General features: G+C 41.1%; 1 protein-coding gene across 2 annotated transcripts; it reads right to left on the bottom strand.

Moving 5' to 3' along the window:
- Window positions 1-3,051: 3,051 nt before the first annotated feature.
- LOC131228561 (probable pectin methylesterase CGR3) lies at window positions 3,052-17,516 on the bottom strand. Of its 2 annotated transcripts, none has more exons than XM_058224313.1 (7): window positions 17,361-17,516; window positions 15,308-15,471; window positions 14,677-14,716; window positions 14,358-14,393; window positions 5,496-5,870; window positions 4,356-4,411; window positions 3,052-3,550 (listed from the first exon to the last, which is right to left on the bottom strand). In XM_058224313.1, the coding sequence occupies exons 2-7, from the start codon at window positions 15,428-15,430 to the stop codon at window positions 3,395-3,397; spliced, it is 786 nt and encodes a 261-aa protein (XP_058080296.1). In that variant the 5' UTR covers window positions 15,431-15,471; window positions 17,361-17,516; the 3' UTR covers window positions 3,052-3,394. The 2 variants fall into 2 exon arrangements, with proteins under 2 accessions (XP_058080296.1, XP_058080297.1); XM_058224314.1 differs by having other exon boundaries at window positions 15,308-15,440; window positions 17,361-17,504.
- Between the last annotated feature and the right edge of the window lie 215 nt (window positions 17,517-17,731).

Genomic DNA, 17,731 nt, shown 5'->3' with positions numbered 1-17,731 from the left:
GGAATGAGTTATCTGACGTAAAATATATGATTTTGGGGTAGAACGAGCTACTTTAGTCAACTAACCTCGCTACGTCGGGTTACGCAGCCCAAAATTGTGAAAAACCCCTTGATCGATGGTCGTTTCCTATTTTAATTTCGTTTTTACTATAAATAGTAAGTTTTAGTTTGATTATAACTCTTCATCCGTCGGGCTTTAGGAGTTGCGCCCAACGTGAAAAGAGCTTAGAATAATTAGGAGAACGGGTTAGTGAAGCCAAATAGGACACTTACTATTTTTGGCTGAAAACCTTGCCCACTAGTAGACATCACGACCGTCTATAAATAGTAAGTTTACTATTTATAGTAAGTCGCGGATTCTAAGAGTTTGAGTTGTAGCTTGATTCTAATTTCTTTCCCATTGCTTGGTACCCCTATTTAAAAGGTTGTAAACTCGTTTTTATTCATCAATTAATCAATTTCGAATTTATTAGAATTTATTTCTATTTTCTGCTTTCTTTCCTCGTGGATTTGAGAAGTCTTTGTGAGGAGTCCAGAGAAGCTCCGTGGATTCGGAGTAGTTATCCTCATCAAGTTCATCCCTGCGTCAGGCTTGGACTGACCTTTCAAATTGGGTCTTGATTAGGCTTATCTCAAGGTTTTGGTGCATGCAGATCAACTATCTTCCCTAGATGGGTTGTCTATAATAATAGGACCTACTTGTTGACCAACTAAGATTTTGCACAGACTTTCTGCACGCATAGGTGTTAATTGCATGTGCACCTGATCTGGGCTTAGGCTTGGGCTTAGCAAGTGTAGCCTACTCAATATCTAGTAAAAGCTTCAGCTCAAGTAATTTTAGACTGACTCAACCTGGCCCAGGCCCGACCCAACTTTACATGTATGTGTATTATATCCTGCAAATATGTGTTGGGATTTTTGTGCTGCGGAATCACACAAATCTAGATCTAGGATAGCAATTCAATGGTACCAAGCACATACAAGAAAACACAAAGATTTAACATGGAAAACCCTTGCGGTAAAAATCCAAGGCACAAAGCGACTGAATTCCACTATGAAAGCATCAATTACAAAGAGAGAGGACTTACCTGATTCGAACAACCTCGAATCCCACTCTTGCTACACCCTTTGATAACCCTAGAACCATTTAAAATACCTTTAAGAAGCCTTAGAAATACCTTAGAATAGCCCTAGAGACCCCTATTTATAGTTTGGGAAACTTTCCTTTCACACCCTTGCGAAACCACCTCAGATTTTTGCAGTCTGCACAAGATCCGGACTCGAATCTGCGTAACCTCGACTGGTCGAGCCGACCCCCTCGACCGGTCGAGCCTGACCCTCGACTGGTCAAGCAGCTCGGACACCCAAAACCTGTGCTCGCTGGACTTCGAGTCGAGCAAGCCTCGACTAGTCAAGCAGTTCCCTCGACCGGTTGAGCATACCAAAAAATAAGCTTTAAGACATCAAGTGCAACAATATGACATTCTAATCCTCCATTAGACAATCAATCTTTCTTGAGTGTAGACTGTTGGATTTGTTATCTAAAATGTCGGCCTATTTGGTCTACAGGATTAAATGGTTTGAAATTGCATTAGACTGGATTAACACCATTGTTGTACAATGATTGCATGTGTGAAGATACCATGGTATTTTGACCATCCTAAAAGCGCCACATATTCAGCAAAATCCCTGTTTGGTGGACTATGGAACTGCAATTAACAGACCAGATACACAACTGATGTCAGTCATTTGCTCGAGTATACAACTCAAATGTTACATGTAAAGGATGCATATGGATGGACCACATGGATAAAACCCATGCATCGATGCAAGGCCCACAGGTGCAGTGGATTTCAAAATCAACCTTATATTCTGCATGGGATCAAATGCAATTCCATTCCACCCAATCTCATCATTTCGGTGATGGAATTTGCAAGGAACCAAATGCAGTTCCATAGTTCGCTTGATCAATGGATAGATTAGGAATATTAAGTGGGAAATGGAATTTTGTTAATTTTTGGGTCCCACCCAGGCTCAACCTTTTTCAGGCTACTTGAGCTTGGGCCTATTGTGCTAGGCCCGTGTTGGGCATCAACCAAGCTTGGGCCTCAAGTTTTAAATATCTAGCCAGGCCGGGGCCTAGCATGGGTCTGTTTGGGCTTGGATTGGGACCACGGAAAACCAGGAGTTGGGCTCCCTCCGCTCAGCACAGTTGAATCACAGAGGCAGTGCAACAACACTCCCTTAGGCAGTGTATGGCCCATGCAAAAAAAGCCCCCAAAATTGAAAGATCCTGACCATCAAATCTTAACTCCTTTTTTTCATTACATTTATTCACAGCACCAATTGAAGAATCAGGATTTTCCCATCTAGGAGAGTTTTGGTCCCCGAACCATCCGGTATGGGACAATCACATCCATGACTTACATCATATGAACCATGGACCCCACCTGCACAAACTGAAAATGCAAGCTCCTTTAGGGCCTGTTTGGGCAGTGGGATTAGAAAGGATTAGGTGGGATGGGATTCATCTGGTACTGTGCCAATTCCACTCCATGTTTGGGAAGAATGGAAAAGCTTGGAATTAGATTAGATGGAATTGCATTGGGTCCCATGCCAATTTCACTCAATGTTAGCAAGTTGTGTAGGTCCCACCATGATGTGTGGGCTATATCCACACATAGCACACATTTTTTCGAGATTATTTTAGAGCATGGGCCAAAAAATCAGGTAAATCTAAAGCTCAAGTGGACCCCACCATAGAAAGCAATGGGGATTGAATACTTACCGTTGAAAACTTCTTTGGGGCCACATAAGTTTTGGATCTACCTTGGGCCTAAAAATGAGGTTACAAAACAAATGAACGGTTTAGATATAACACGTGTTATTCTCAGTAATTTCAAATGATGGTGGGTATATTCATTCAATGTGCCGCCGGATTATCAACAAAGCATGGCATTAATCTTATCCCATGTCAAGAGGGACAATCCCTGACATGGGTAATAATTATGGTTTTTGAATTCCATTCCACCACTGTAGATAAAACCTGAACTAACATAAAATGATGCTCACTTGATTGAAGCAAAAATTGAATACATATTACTTTGACGCAAGTTCCTACAACTAGGCCAACCAATGACAAATTCTCCCAATATACCCAAGAGCCGTTTTTTCTTCCATGGATACACCAAATCCATTTGATACTAACTAAATAAAATTTCAATCAATGAATATCAGCCAACCCTGATTATGGTTAGAACACAATAACGATAACTGACAGATGTGGATCTCATCAACTGAATTGAATTTTTACCAGACAGGATGCGTTTCCAGACACAACCCAGAAAAAGCTTGTGGCTGTTTTCTTGTCAGGAACTTCCAGGACGTGCTGGGAATCAATGGTACGTGCTGCTGAGATGAAAAATCTGGCAGCTTGGGCTGTACGATATCTTGCTTGCCGCCTGCTCGAACTTCTTGGAGGTGATCTCATTCTCTTCTAGGCCTGTCTGAATGAAGTACCGTATCCACCAAGAGGTGTTCCGCAATTTGGCCTTCAAAATAAATTCCAAAACGGCATTATGGGCATGGGAATTCGTAATAGTAACCTGAAAATTGTATGATTTTATACTGCAAACTAGCGTTCTGAGATTCTACGTGATTCAAGCACCCCGAGGCTACTCTGAAGTCAGAACTAGGAAAGTTTTATCCATATATATGTATATGGTGATCAAAATATATTCAGCAAGAGGGCGAAATAATCTCCAATACATGAGAAAGGCAGCTTTGTCCATGAAGCAACTGAGAAATCACTATCCGCTGCCCAAGTTAAACGAAGTGTTCAAACCATTAGCAAGGGCAGTGATTTCCTGGAACCAAGGATACAGAAAGGAGGGAGAGTTATGCAATGGTTTGTTACATGGTATTGTTTTCTAGGCAAGTAATGATTCAGAAATGCTAGGCGATTCATGAGGATTGGCAGCACATATGCCAATGCAGCACACTTATGCAAGATCTCTGCATGCATCGGGTGGGTGCACTGAACATGCCCTGGTCCAACAAATCAGGTGGGCCACAGAGAATACAGATCATTGAAGCTTTATGTAACCATCCATTTTCTTCTACAAATGACCCACCTAATGAGCGGAGCAACCTGATGTCTGGGTCTGGCATGTTTACTGTGAGCACCAACTGATGAATGGTCTGAGTCTCACACAATGTCTCATGTTGGCATGTGTGCTGTAAATTGCCTTAGCATCTCTCTAAAGGATCTGAAGTACTGTATCCCACATGGAAAATTATTTTTAAATTTTTTATTATTTTTTTTTAAATCCCAATCTTTTGAGTTGCAGCACTCACTGGCTTTCCAAATTTGGATGCCTCTGTAGCTTTAGTTCTCTGCTGACCTGGATTACCTGCATTAGAAAATGGGAAGGCAATGAAAACTAACGAATATTACTCACCTTTTTCTACATCAAATAGATAAAGAAACTGGAATATATTTAACACTAGAATGAGAATCCTATATATTCTGAAGACATTGATTCAGCTCAATGAACTGATGCATACGTTTCGCATATGAAATTAAAAGGCTTGAATCCATAAGTGAACTGAATTGTGAACTTGAAATTAATGCACATGGAATTATTGCATAAGGATTCCTAGCAATCTTTTAAAACTTGAGAACTTGGCTCGAAAGTCATTCGGTGAGTTATTACGAGTCCCGAAGGCCAATATCAGGCCAAATTAAATATTTAACACTATTTTGAAAAAAAAAAAAGGTAAAAAATATATGGAAAAAAAAAAAGATTATGTAAAAATATTACGTGTAGGAAATAGTTTTTTTTTTAAGTATTATTACCAATTTCATTAAAATTTTGTTGTATTTATTACACCTATTAGACTATTGGACTAAAAAAAAGAGTCAACTAACAAGTACTCAAGTGAATGTATATACCAAAAAATGTGGGGAAAAAACAACAACATAGAAATATTATCGATGTGATTTTGAACAGAGATAATTTAAACTAGAAATTTTATTGATGTGATCTTGATGGGAGATTATACCACCGCATATGCGATCTCATATTTGTGTGACCACATAATACCCAACCCTCACAAAACCACATATGCCACTATGGCATGTGGTATATACTGTCAAAATGACATGCGCATGAGCACATATGAGATCGCATATGACAACACTAAGCAAGACTTAAATGAGTCTTGACTGATTCATGACCAAATCAAGTTTTTTCAGTCTTGATCAAATCTATTCATGTCGAGTTTTGAAACTATGCTTCCTAGTATTCATACTGTATCAGTCAAAGTACATTTACTTTCCTCTTAAGTCAAACTTGAAAGAATTGAATCTGGAGTCTGATCCCTCAATATACAAAGGTAACTGCGATTTGGTCATTTATACATTCTTTGACTAGTTAATGCAGTTCGATTAGATTTTGCATCCAAATGCACCCATGAGTTTGTTCAGGAAATTACCAGCAAAAATAACCAATCCATCCATGGATACTCTTGCCAATTCTGGAAGAGTCTTGTTAAGGTATTTCGGAGACAAGTAATCCAATGCATCCGACACAATAACAAGCGAAAATGATTTGGGCTTGTAAGGTAGAGGAAACTTGATATCAGCCACACGCACGATGCCCTTGCGGATAAGACTCTTGCAAGTACTGTCAGCATCCTCTATGTCATACGGTTCCACACCCCACGCTTCAGTATCCTCTTCTTTCAACAGTTTAGAGACCACAGTGCATGTATCAGGGCCCACATGCAAAACTTTATTCATGCTATCGCCATATACTTTCTTCAGCGCAGGTATAGCTCTTTGAACTTCTAATGTGCATGAAAGGTCACCTGCACATAACAGCATATGTTGAGATCTTCATAACAAGGATAAATGCAGAAGTGTTTTATAAATAATAATAGAGATACTACTATGGCACATAACGTTTCTGATCCATAGTTGCATTATACATTGCTGCTTGTATCCAGGTAAGTATGGGATCAAAAGCATTGTTTTCAAAGGATTAGGGTGGATTAAAAGGATTAGGATGACCCTAACTCGACCATATGGTCAAGTACAGTCAGGTTAGATCAGACCGAGCCTAACCCATTTACTAAACAGGCCAAGAATTCTGGCCTGCACCTAAGCTGCAACCCATCACCCTGTGGCGTGATCTAACCGACTTAAAATTCATCAAACCGAGGCCCAACCTAACCCCACCCATTTAGCTCTAATCAGGTTGGGCTCAACCAACTTGACCCGACCTAGCATGATCTGACTCATGTTTAAGAATGGAATATGGGGTTCAAGGTATTCCTGGCACCACCACAATTAATGGATAAATACATACATACATACCCACCCACCTACATACATACATAAAATACAGCAAATGTATCTATACTTATCTTATAGTATTTTGTTTCAGGTTTTGGGTCAACTCAAGCCGATCATCTAGCCCATTCTAATGATAATTATATAAGTGGGTTGGATTAGGTAGGGTTCAACCCACGCAGGACCCATTTACTCAAAATGGGCCACATTCTAGGCCAAGTCTAACCTGCTACCCATTTAGCTTGGTTTCAAACCGCCTTTGAGGCAAGTTGGGTCATTTAACCCATGGCCAATCTAACCCATTGCTGCCCCTACTGTCAATTGGATATGCCCACATTGAGATACATGGGTGTATCTGAAGAAATATATCATATATATGAAATAATTCTACGGGGCAATGTCTTAATGCAATCTAAAGGACCGATTAACGGAGCATTAAATGCTATCCAACAAGCAAGGTGTTCCATATCCGTTATGATACAACCATAAAGGCCGATATGTTTAAGTAACGGCTGTGACCGTTATGCGATACGGGGCTGAAATGGGGCAGTTAGTTTTTTGGGACCGTTTTGGCTGTTATGGGGGCTGTAACGTCCGTTACAGGATCCATTACGATACAACCGTAAAGGCCGATATGTCCAAGTAATGGGTGTGACCGTTACACGATATGGGGTTGAAATGGGGCAGTTATTTTTTTGGGACCGTTTCAGCTGTTACGGGGGCTGTAACGTCCGTTGCAGGGCATAACGACCGTTACCCCCGTAACGGTCGAAAAGCGACTACTTTTTTCTATTTAAATCCATTTTTCTCTTCATTTTTTCACTTTTCTCATTTCAAAAACTCTCCTAAATCACTCTACAATAGATTTTGACTACTCTTACTATAGTTTTTAGGATTAAAACCGCAAATTGAAGCGATTTGAGCGAATAAAAGCTCCTAGGGCCATTTTTTCAACAAAAAAAAAAAAAGGTGGTATTTATGCCTTTTTTTCCAATTTCTAGTTTTAATACTTGATTGTGATGTGTAAACATTAGAGACATATAACCATAGTCAGAAATTCACCAGACAACCAATACAACACTCTCACTAAAGAGTGGACTGTTACGCTGCCATAAACATGTTAAAAAAATGAATACATATTTAAAATATTTACATTATTCTAGATTTTCTAAATATTTTTCCAATAAATTTCGGGCATTTTTTTTTCTTTAACCGTTACTGTCGTGGTTATGGTGGTCATTACGATCATTATGCCCCCGTATCAGCCGTTATGGCCAATACCCGTATCAGTAATGGTGGTGACCGTTACCACCACCATTACCGATACATCACCACTATTACCAATACGGACAACATTGCCAACAAGGAGACCCCCTCTTTTCTTTTCTTTTTTATTCCATGCAGTGTTTTGAAAGTCTAATCAAATTGTAAAACATTAAGAAGATTGAAATAGTAACTTGTAAATTGCAACTAAAAAATCATTGGATTTTTATAATCTTTTTCACAAAATATTGAAAGTTCTTGAAATAATATTCATAGAAATATAAAAGAATAGGATATGATCAAATATTTATTATTTCATCATTCCACATCATCATGTGTAGATGATTTTTAAATATATTACTACAAAAAAAAAAAATCTGCATTATTTTTGATAAAAATCAAGCTAAATGTGTTCATTTTATTACTTCGAAGAATTTGATAAAGTCATCACCTAAGCTTTAAGTTGAAAATTTTGACTGCAAATTGAAGACAAAGATTGTCTTACAGCTGGTAGAGACAGTGTAGTGTGTGTGAATGGTCCAGGGTTCGATCCCTAGTTGTGTTACATTGTAAACCTTACTAGTACCAAAAATCTAAATAAATAGAGAGGAACATTACCAAGAGAATGAAATGATTGAAAGTCTAAAAGGATTCTTCAAAATGTCTAAACTCTTAAAGACTCAATAAATTGTTTTCCCATATTGTGTCAAATCACTAATTTAAAGTTTCATATAGAAATATCACATGTAAGACCTGTGTCCTAGCTCGTACCGTTTCGTGGGCTTCCGCGGTCCTTCCAGTCGAATTTCGACGACCCGCGATCTGTTATCGACATTTGCGCGCGATCTTGAGTCGTATCCCGTATTTAACAGTCGGCTCGACCCGAGACTTGCACCCTAGCGACCACGCCGTCGCTGCGGTTCCAACGCCGCGTCTCGCGCACCGAGGGGATACCCGGGCCAGGAGACGTGGGCCCGCGTCCAGTTCAAGAAAAAATACCGCACGTTGCAATTCCGAGAAAATCTCTACAAAATGTCACATCAATCCATCAATCAATCAAAGTACTCCCATCACCTCACACCCCATCCTCAAGTACAACCACCCCTCCCCTAAAGTCAACACTCTCTTACAACCAAGTACACCTACCCATCACTCACCATCCCTCTCTCCCATCACTCCTCTCCCATCATCTCTCTCTCTCTCTCTCTCTCTCTCTCTCTCTCTCTCTCTCTCTCCCAAGCAACCCCAAGAGAAGAATCGTCCATGGCTTCCATGGAGAAGCCATGTGTGGCCCACCTTCCTATCACCCAATCCCAACCTCTAAAATCGATCTCAACCGTTGAATCTTGTTCCCTTAAAACTCTACAACGCGTTGGTGGAAGAATGAAGAAGAAGATCCTAAGGTGGGTGATCTTGTATTTATCTTTTTGTGATTTAGGGGCCCACATTGGTGGGACCCATCTTAATGTATGCATTGTAGCTCCTAGAGGGAGCTCATAGTAGCGGAGCTCCCTCTCTCTCTCTCTCTCTCTCTCTCTCTCTCTCCTTTTGGTTGGTGATGATGCGGCCCACCTGATCAGTAAGTCGAGGACGTCTAGTCCCTGGACGTGGGTTGTGGACCCCACAACGATGTATGTGCATCATCCTCACCGTCCAGACCTTGGACGGTGGGATACAGCTAATGTATTGAGGGCTGCAAGTTCTGTGGGGCCCCTGATGTATATGATTTGTCCACACTGTCCATCTTCCAGGGACGGTGGGCCCCTTTAATGTTTGTATTCAATCCAGCTGTCCAGCCCAGCTGGGAGCGACCTTGATGCTTGTGTTGTATATCTACGTTGTTCACCTGACGTGGGCCCCCTCTCCATGGCCCACCTTGATAATGTGTTGCATCCACTGTCCAAACCCCTGGACGGTGGGTCCCACCTTGATGGCACGTACGGCCCACACGAGATGCATATGTCTTGCATCTAGGCTGTCCAAGCCTGGACGCTGACGCTGGAGCCCCCCTCTTTCCTATATATACATATATATATATATATATATATTATATGTATTATAATATATAATTTAATATTATTTTATGGTGGGCCCCACGTGGGACCCACCTCTTTGAATTGGACCGCTGAGATCAATGGGTCTGATCGTGTGGTACGTGTTATATCCATACCTTGCATCTGTGGCCACACCGTAATATATGTATTTTTTTTAAATGTTGCACAGTAGCATGTGGGACCCACATGCATGTGGAAACACCGTGATGTATCTGTATCCCACACCGTCCATCTGTTTTCATACAGCCGATCCGTCTGATGGACGGTGGCCAGCACATGCAGCTGGCAGCTGCAAACGTCAACAAGCCAAGTGGGCCCTGACCATGATGTGTGGTGTACATCCACGCCGTTCATATCGCGGTGGACCTCACCATGTTTGCACGTGTGGATCCCCACCGTCCATTGCTTGGACGGTGGGCCACACCAATGTTTGTATTTCATCCAGCGGTCCATCTCTGGACGCTGGTGGGATTTGTTTTAAAATAATAATAATAATAATAATAATAATAATAATAATAATAATAATAACAATAATATAATAATATTATTAAATCATGGTGGCCCCATGTGGGACCCACTTGTTAGAAACAGATTGGCTGGTGCATTTTACACCAGCTATATGGCTACTAGTGAGACGTCACCAGATTTTATGGGACCCACCGTATATGTGTTTCATCTCACGGTCCATCTGGACGGTGGGAACCCACCGGCTATTTAGCCGCTGTATTGACATCTGCAAAAATCTGTGCATCCCTCCATGGTGTATATTTTGATCCACACCGTCCAAAATGTCTGGACGGTGCTGGACCACCTTTGGACAGTGCTGTGGACCCCACCTCTATGTATGTTTCATTCCACACCGTCCAGAGTGTTTGGACGGTGTTGGACAATGTTTGGATAGTGCTGATTTACATGGACAATGTTTGGACAGTGCTGATTCCATGGAAAATGTTTGGGCGGTGTTGATCATCACTGGTGCGTCATGTGCTCAATAGAATAATAGTGTATAGTGATACACATGTTGCACCTGCCACTATTGAAATGATTTTAGATGTAATCCAAGCTCTCACCCACATCTTAGTGGGACCCATCGTGATGTGTATGTTATCCAGACTGTCCTTTGGCTGGACCGTTGGTAGGCCCAGCTATGATGAGTAGGCCCACTTGTGATGTATATTTGAGGCCCGCCTATTGTGTATTTGAGGCCCGTGTGATGAGGCCCATATGATGTATTTGAGGCCCAGGTGTAGGGCCCACCTGTTGTGTATTCATGGCCCTCTTTGGCGTGGTCCATTGAGTTGTATCTGTGACTCTTGTGGGGTGTATTGGACCCATTAGTGCGGCCCATATAATGCGGCCCATGTAATGCGACCCACTTGATATTCAAGGCCCATGAGCGGGGCCCATTGTAATACACTTGAGGCCCTCGTATGAAGCCCAATGCGATGTATGTGAGGCCCAATGTGATGCATGTATAGCCGCTGCGTTGCGTATAAATCCCTTATGTGGGCCACTCCTTGGGAGCAATGTTGGTTAGATGTCCACATTGAGGGGCAATGATGGTTAGACGTCCTCATTGTGACCTTCCCTTAGGCCTTGTTAGGCCCATTCTCTTCGTGGGTTAACCCAAATAAGTGGTCCCCATTCGCCGTAGACGGATGACTCTTGTATCGGATTTGATATAACCATGGCTGAGTGTCGATCTTTATACTATGGTTGATCGGCTGAACATCTATGGACCCCGCTTTGTTTATCTACTGATTATCGGTGCCGATTATCAAGGCCGACGCTAATTATCGACCCTGATTATCGTGATCGATTTGCCAATTCCGATTATTGACCAATTCCAATTGTCGTGGCCAATTGCCGATTAGTGATCGAGGCCGATTGCCGATTTTCGATTGACGTGACCGATTTGCCAATTCCGATTATCATGACCGATTGCCAATTCCGATTGACTTGACCGATTAGCGATCGAGGCCGTTTATCATGACCGATTGCCGATTCCGATTGACGTGACCGATTTGCCAATTCCGATTATTGACCGATTCCAATTGTCATGGCCGATTGCCGATTAGCGATCGAGGCCGATTATCGTGACCGATTGCCGATTTCCGATTGACGTGACCGATTTGCCGATTCCGATTATCGATCAATTCCAATTGTCGTGGCCGATTGTCGATCAGCGATTGAGGCCGATTATCGTGACCGATTGCCGATTTCTGATTGACATGACCGATTGCCGATTCCGAATATCGATCGATTCCGATTGTCGTGGCCGATTGCCGATTTTGATTGGCTTGACCAATTGCCGATTAGCGATCGAGGCCGTTTATTATGACCAATTGCTGATTTCGATTGATGTGACCGATTTGCTGATTCCGATTATTGACCGATTCCAATTGTCGAGGCCCATTGTGATGTATTCGAGGCCCATGGGACGTGGCCCATTGTGATATATTTCTGGCCCATATGGTGAGGCCCGACTTGATGTATATTAGGTCAGTGGGAGCAGCCCACTGCGATGTATATTAGACCCGTGAGATACGACACACTTGATGTATATGTGGCCCATGAGTGAGGCCCATCGCGATGTGTATTAAGCTCTTGAGTGAGGCCCATGGTGTTGTATATTTAGCCCTAGTGTGAGGCCATGAGTCCACTGTATGTTAGGCTTTATATGGGCCATTCCTTGGGGGCAATGTTGGTTAAATGTCCACATTATCGAGGTTGATTGTCGATGTCGGTTATTGATACTGATTATGAGTATGTGACCACATAGCATCATGATACATGCCCACACGCATCATCTGCATGTTTGTTATGAGATGTGGTTAGCCATTGCATATGTCATTGGGCAGGTTGTTATGAGACTCCGTGATAGGCGGAGGTTATCTCACATGAGCGCACGATATGCGCAGGATTGGTGCATGACTGGATTGTATGAATCATGCATCTTGCATTGTGTGATTACTGTACGCCCTAGCGACATCAGGGCTGTAGCCTCCACAGGCATATCGTGGATGGCCAGATGGGACACCGGAAATATTTGGTTCGAGCATCGGGCTGTCATAGATGGCCCTGGGTGAAAATCCCTAAAACCCTCTTGGTACCAGAGGATGCCCCAACGTCGATACCGAATGGATGTACATGAGCGCCCGAGTGCCGAATACCAGGAAGTCGGGTCTCCCACTGCGTCATGGTCGGTTGGGAGGGGGTGTGGACTTATGGAGCTTTGATTTTTGTCATATGTATTTCCCTTTCAGCACTGTATTCAACTGTTTATATTAGTGGATATGTGATGATGATGTTGCCTTTATGATTTGGGTATACTTGTGGTTATGCTTATTACGAGATAAATGTATACTGAAAAATCCTCCTTATAGGATCCCAGGATCGGAATCTGGCGTATAGGCACTGGGAGCCGAGAATGGGGTACTACGAAGGCTGTCGGCACTGGATTCGGCGATCGGGGTTCTTGTGAGTCCGATCTCCGGGTTTGAGGCGTGACATCACATATCAACTTAAACCCAAAATGTTTGGCCACCAACTTGATCACAATACAAATATTGATATTAGATACTTGTAGGATACTTGTATATATGTTTCAACCCTATCCTTTTGCATCAGGTTAATATTTCCTTTTGAAACTGATTAATATGTTTGAAATCCAAACAATTATCTCATATTACTTTCACACCATGAGCGTCTGACTGTAGAAACAAATTCAAAAACAAATTCAATAAGTCAGTCTTCCTTCTCGCATTTGGAGGCATTGAATATCCTTGAAGCACTCTCTTCTCCTAAAAAAAGTTCCATTCTCTGTGGGCCAACTTTTGTGGACCAGCTGATGAGTAGGGTATTAGCTTGCCAAGGCTATATCACAAGGGTTCCCACTAAAGAATGACTCAGATCTCTCACACAAATGTCCTATGTTGGCATGGGTCCCATGATTTACCTCTTCAATCTTTCCTCTTGACATATTGCTGGGTCCCCTCTCTCCTCCTCTTCAATCAAAGAATGAAATCACAATCCCATCACCCAACATTAGTATCTCTTTTTAGAGATTTGTTTCCAAGAAAGACTTTTTATCGACCCTTTGATTCCCTGCACGCAAACATTCCCTAAAACTTTGTAAATGCTACCAGCTCACTGAATTTAGCATGGTTGAAAGACAAAAAGCATTTTACAAAATTTTAAATTATTAGAATAGGTCCAATGTAAAAGGATTCATGTAGCTGACTCCAATTAGTTGGAATAAGGCTTAGATGATGATGATGATTAGAATAAGTAGAATATTCAAGCAAAATCATAAAACTGAATATGAATAGCGTGTTATCAAGGATGATGATATTTTTATCTCCTGGATTTTGAGAAATTGAGCCGTATCCCGCTCTCATATCCATGCCCATATTGGTATCCATATTTAGGTATCATAGGTCAGCAGAGCTCAACAAGATAACAACTAAAGTTAGTAAACACTAACCGTTAGAAATCATTAAATACCAAGACAATTTATCACAATACATGAGCACAGCAAGATAACAACTAAAATTAGTAACCATTAGAAATTATTAAATACCAACAAAATTTACCAAAATACATGAGAAACTACAGTGCACCATGATACCACCTTGGCATAGACAAATAACAACTGGAAAGATGAAACCTCAGCAATGTGTTTACCTCCAACCTTAATAAGAGCTTCTCTATCCTTTCCACCTATCACATGAAAACTTAGGTTCAGTTGGCATGCAGCAGAGAAAAAATAATAAATCCATTGATTTAAAAGAAAGAACTTCTAGTTATCCCTTAACCACAGGAAAAAAAAAAGATCAATAACTAGACAGTAATTTTATCATATCTAGAAAAAGTTACCATGCTGTACCCTTTGCAACCCATGGCAAATAGAAGTTTCCCATCATAGGTAGACAATGAAATAGAAATCATTATTTTACAAAATGTCTTCTATATTTAAATGTACGTCAAGGGACCCAATACGAACCTGATCCACTTAAAGAATAGGCAATAAGAAGGAATGCTCCCTGAAAATTTCAACAAACAACACACTCATTATCCAACCTTATAAACCAAAGATGAATAATCTAATTTCACTACAGCTCAAGATGGACATGAAAGTAACATAAAGAAAATGAATCATGATACAATGCATAGCCCAAATTGCTGGTAGTTTAATTTGAGCCAAGCATTGCATACAGCTCGAGCCCATCTTTCAGAATCCAGATGTTCATCTAACTAGCTGCACTAAGAATGGGAGATCGACCAAAACTCTCCTCCAATAAACAGTCCTAGCCATTCGATCATTGGGCTTTTTGGCATTGCAGATGGACTGCTGGCTTAGACTTCCTATTTTCTCTCTAAATAAATGATAATTTTAGGATGGCTAGGATTGTCCAATGGGAGAGTTTTGTGCAGCATCACCAATCCATGCTGGGGCCCACCAGATGAATGGTTCAGAACAATGAATGGTGGGACCCACTCCCATGCATGGAGTGCTGGCTGAGTGAAACGCCACTAATGCAAGCTGAACGTTTTATATTCCTCAGATAATATACCATCCTATTCAGAAGTATTGTTAAGAAATAATAAGCACTCTGATCAAAGTGAAACTATACCAAGACAACCAGGCCAACAGACAGTAATGGTGAGGACCGTGATTTCTGATGCAGGGAGCCTGCGAATGGAACACTTCCGCTATCTGCAAAGCGTCTATTGGGATTTACTGGCCTCCTCGACATAGCTACCGGTCTATAGGATTGTGAGATTCCGAATATTTACACTGATTGAAGAGAAAAAAAAAAGAAAAAAAAAAGGTATAATGAGCTAGCTCCTCCAAACCAAGTAAACACATTGATGTTAGCCAAAGATATTACAATTTAGAAGTGCAATTGAGGATGAAAAATGAAAAATGGTAGTAACAAGCAACACTGCCACAAGCAGTTGATTAATGATACAGTATAGTGCATGACAAATTAATCAGATAAAACATGCCAACAGCATGTGGAATATACAGCTTTCAACTGAGCAAAATAATGTTTACACGCTTGGCCAGCAACCATACAGTGAGGTCCAGCTTGCATGATCTAACCATTCATCTGGTGGGTCCATCATGTGTACATCACATTCCAAAAATCTTCCTCATCAAAAAAATCTTAACCACAGAATTAGTGGATTGTTTACAATTGAATGTAAACCATTGGCTAACCTGTCCATTTGCAGGCCAACAATGAAGAAATGGATGAGATTGTCTATGGCATGGCCTGTACATGAGGGACACAACTTTCCATGTTTGAAACTGTTCATCTGGGGGGGGTGGGGGGGTGCACTATGTACTGCGCATGTTAAAGTCTATATGAACATGCAATCCATCCATTGTTTCCCAATGAATGTGAACCATTGATTAACATGTTAGGCACCAATCAGGTAGTTAAGATTGTCCAACAAAAGAGATTTTGGGCATGACCCATCTATGATAGGCCCTATGAGACAAACAGTTTCAATCTCTAAAGGGTGGGGCCCAGCCACATCATTGCCTGGCTGAGCAAAAAGGTCATTTCAACATTCTATTCAACTGAGCAAAAATCTCATTCTGTTCAGCTGTGAAAAATAGATTTCAGTCGCTCAAAAAATAAAGTAGTTGATGAGAATGACACCTCTAGTTTCTGCAGTTCCATAAGCAAAATAAATAAATAAAATAAAAAATACTATGATAAGGCCAGATCCCTCCACCCACAACTCAAACCATAAACAGCCCCCCATCAGAGAATATAGTAGGGAGGCATATTTTCTGCCCCGGGATTCAAACACAAGACCTTCCACTTTGATACCATGTCAAACAACCATTTTAGCTAAAAGCTCAAGCCGTTAAAGGATGGTGTATAAATGTATATCAAGGGACTTTAACACTCCAACATGTATCAATCAATCCAGAACAACCAAGTGATAAGACACCTCATGGACGGGCTGATGATGAAGTTATCCATCAGTTGGCTATTTCCAACCATTCAATCTTATATAAACTTCCCAGGACCACTGCCCCAAATTCTTCTCCATCATCCAAAAAAGTGATGGATCAGATGGTTATGAAGTTCCAATCAGCACGATTGTTGGGCTATGTCTCGTCCAAGAGGTGGTCCCTTATTTGGATGGTCCATATCCATCGCCAACATATACAATCAAGGGTTTACAGTGCTTAATACCATTCACTAAATGGCACTTGCTCCACACTGAATCTAACCAAAGACACTATAATCTAGTCTCAAAAGAAAATTAAACAATTCTATCGCCAGAACAATAAAAAAAAATTCAGATTCAGAGCACGAAAAACGAATAGCGGAATTCAGATGAAATCCGCTAAAAACTCAATCGAAACAAACGCCATCAAACACATTGGAAATGATAAACCATTCTTAATTGTAATTACGCATTATTACAAGAACAGATCCGTAGATCTCCAGATAAAATCATTTCATACAAATACAATCGATTTCGTGGAAAAATTAAGAAAAAAAAACAGACCGAATTCGATTCGTAGAGGAAGGAGAGGAATGCATGCATCCGAAACGATAAAAAACAGAAATCTGATGCGTTTCTCGCTAAATCTCAAACAGAACAGAGATTGTAGAATGTACATATGAAAAGGAGAAATCGAGAATGAATAGAAAATACCTAAGAACAGTGAGTGGACAAATCGCATTCGAGATCTGGAATTCTCGCGTCCGGATCTGGATCTCCTTTTCTATAATTTCAGTTCGAGATCGAGAAGGACACCTGATAAATCTATCTCCGGATTTTAATTCCGGACCGTCGATCTTAATAGGACTTCTCCTTTTATAGGCATTCTAAGTTAGAGAGGAGTGGTAGCATGCATCGCGTGAGCACGAATCCGAGTTCTGCTCCCGCGAATTGGCGCGAGCGTCGGCAGGGAAGCATTTATTTGATACTCTGGCTGCGTACGACTCTTGATACGCGGGCTTTTAGAAAATGTACGTATAGCATGCACTAACCTAAATTGGATCAATTGGATTTCCAAAATCAAA

Source organism: Magnolia sinica, chromosome 16 (assembly GCF_029962835.1).
Source record: "Magnolia sinica isolate HGM2019 chromosome 16, MsV1, whole genome shotgun sequence".
Classification (NCBI taxonomy): domain Eukaryota; kingdom Viridiplantae; phylum Streptophyta; class Magnoliopsida; order Magnoliales; family Magnoliaceae; genus Magnolia; species Magnolia sinica.
The sequence above is the reverse complement of the archived record's forward strand: the minus strand, read 5'-3'. Positions and strand labels throughout refer to the sequence as shown.

What these genes read in the sequence shown, in the direction of transcription:
- LOC131228561 (XM_058224313.1), bottom strand. Translation starts at nt 15,430, where the DNA reads ATGTCGAGGAGGCCAGTAAATCCCAATAGACGCTTTGCAGATAGCGGA. An exon ending in CTGTTGGCCTGGTTGTCTTG is followed by an intron (nt 14,717 to 15,307) that starts GTATAGTTTCAC and finishes TGAAATTTTCAG; the next exon opens with GGAGCATTCCTTCTTATTGC. An exon ending in TGGATTGGTTATTTTTGCTG is followed by an intron (nt 4,412 to 5,495) that starts GTAATTTCCTGA and finishes TTTCTAATGCAG; the next exon opens with GTAATCCAGGTCAGCAGAGA.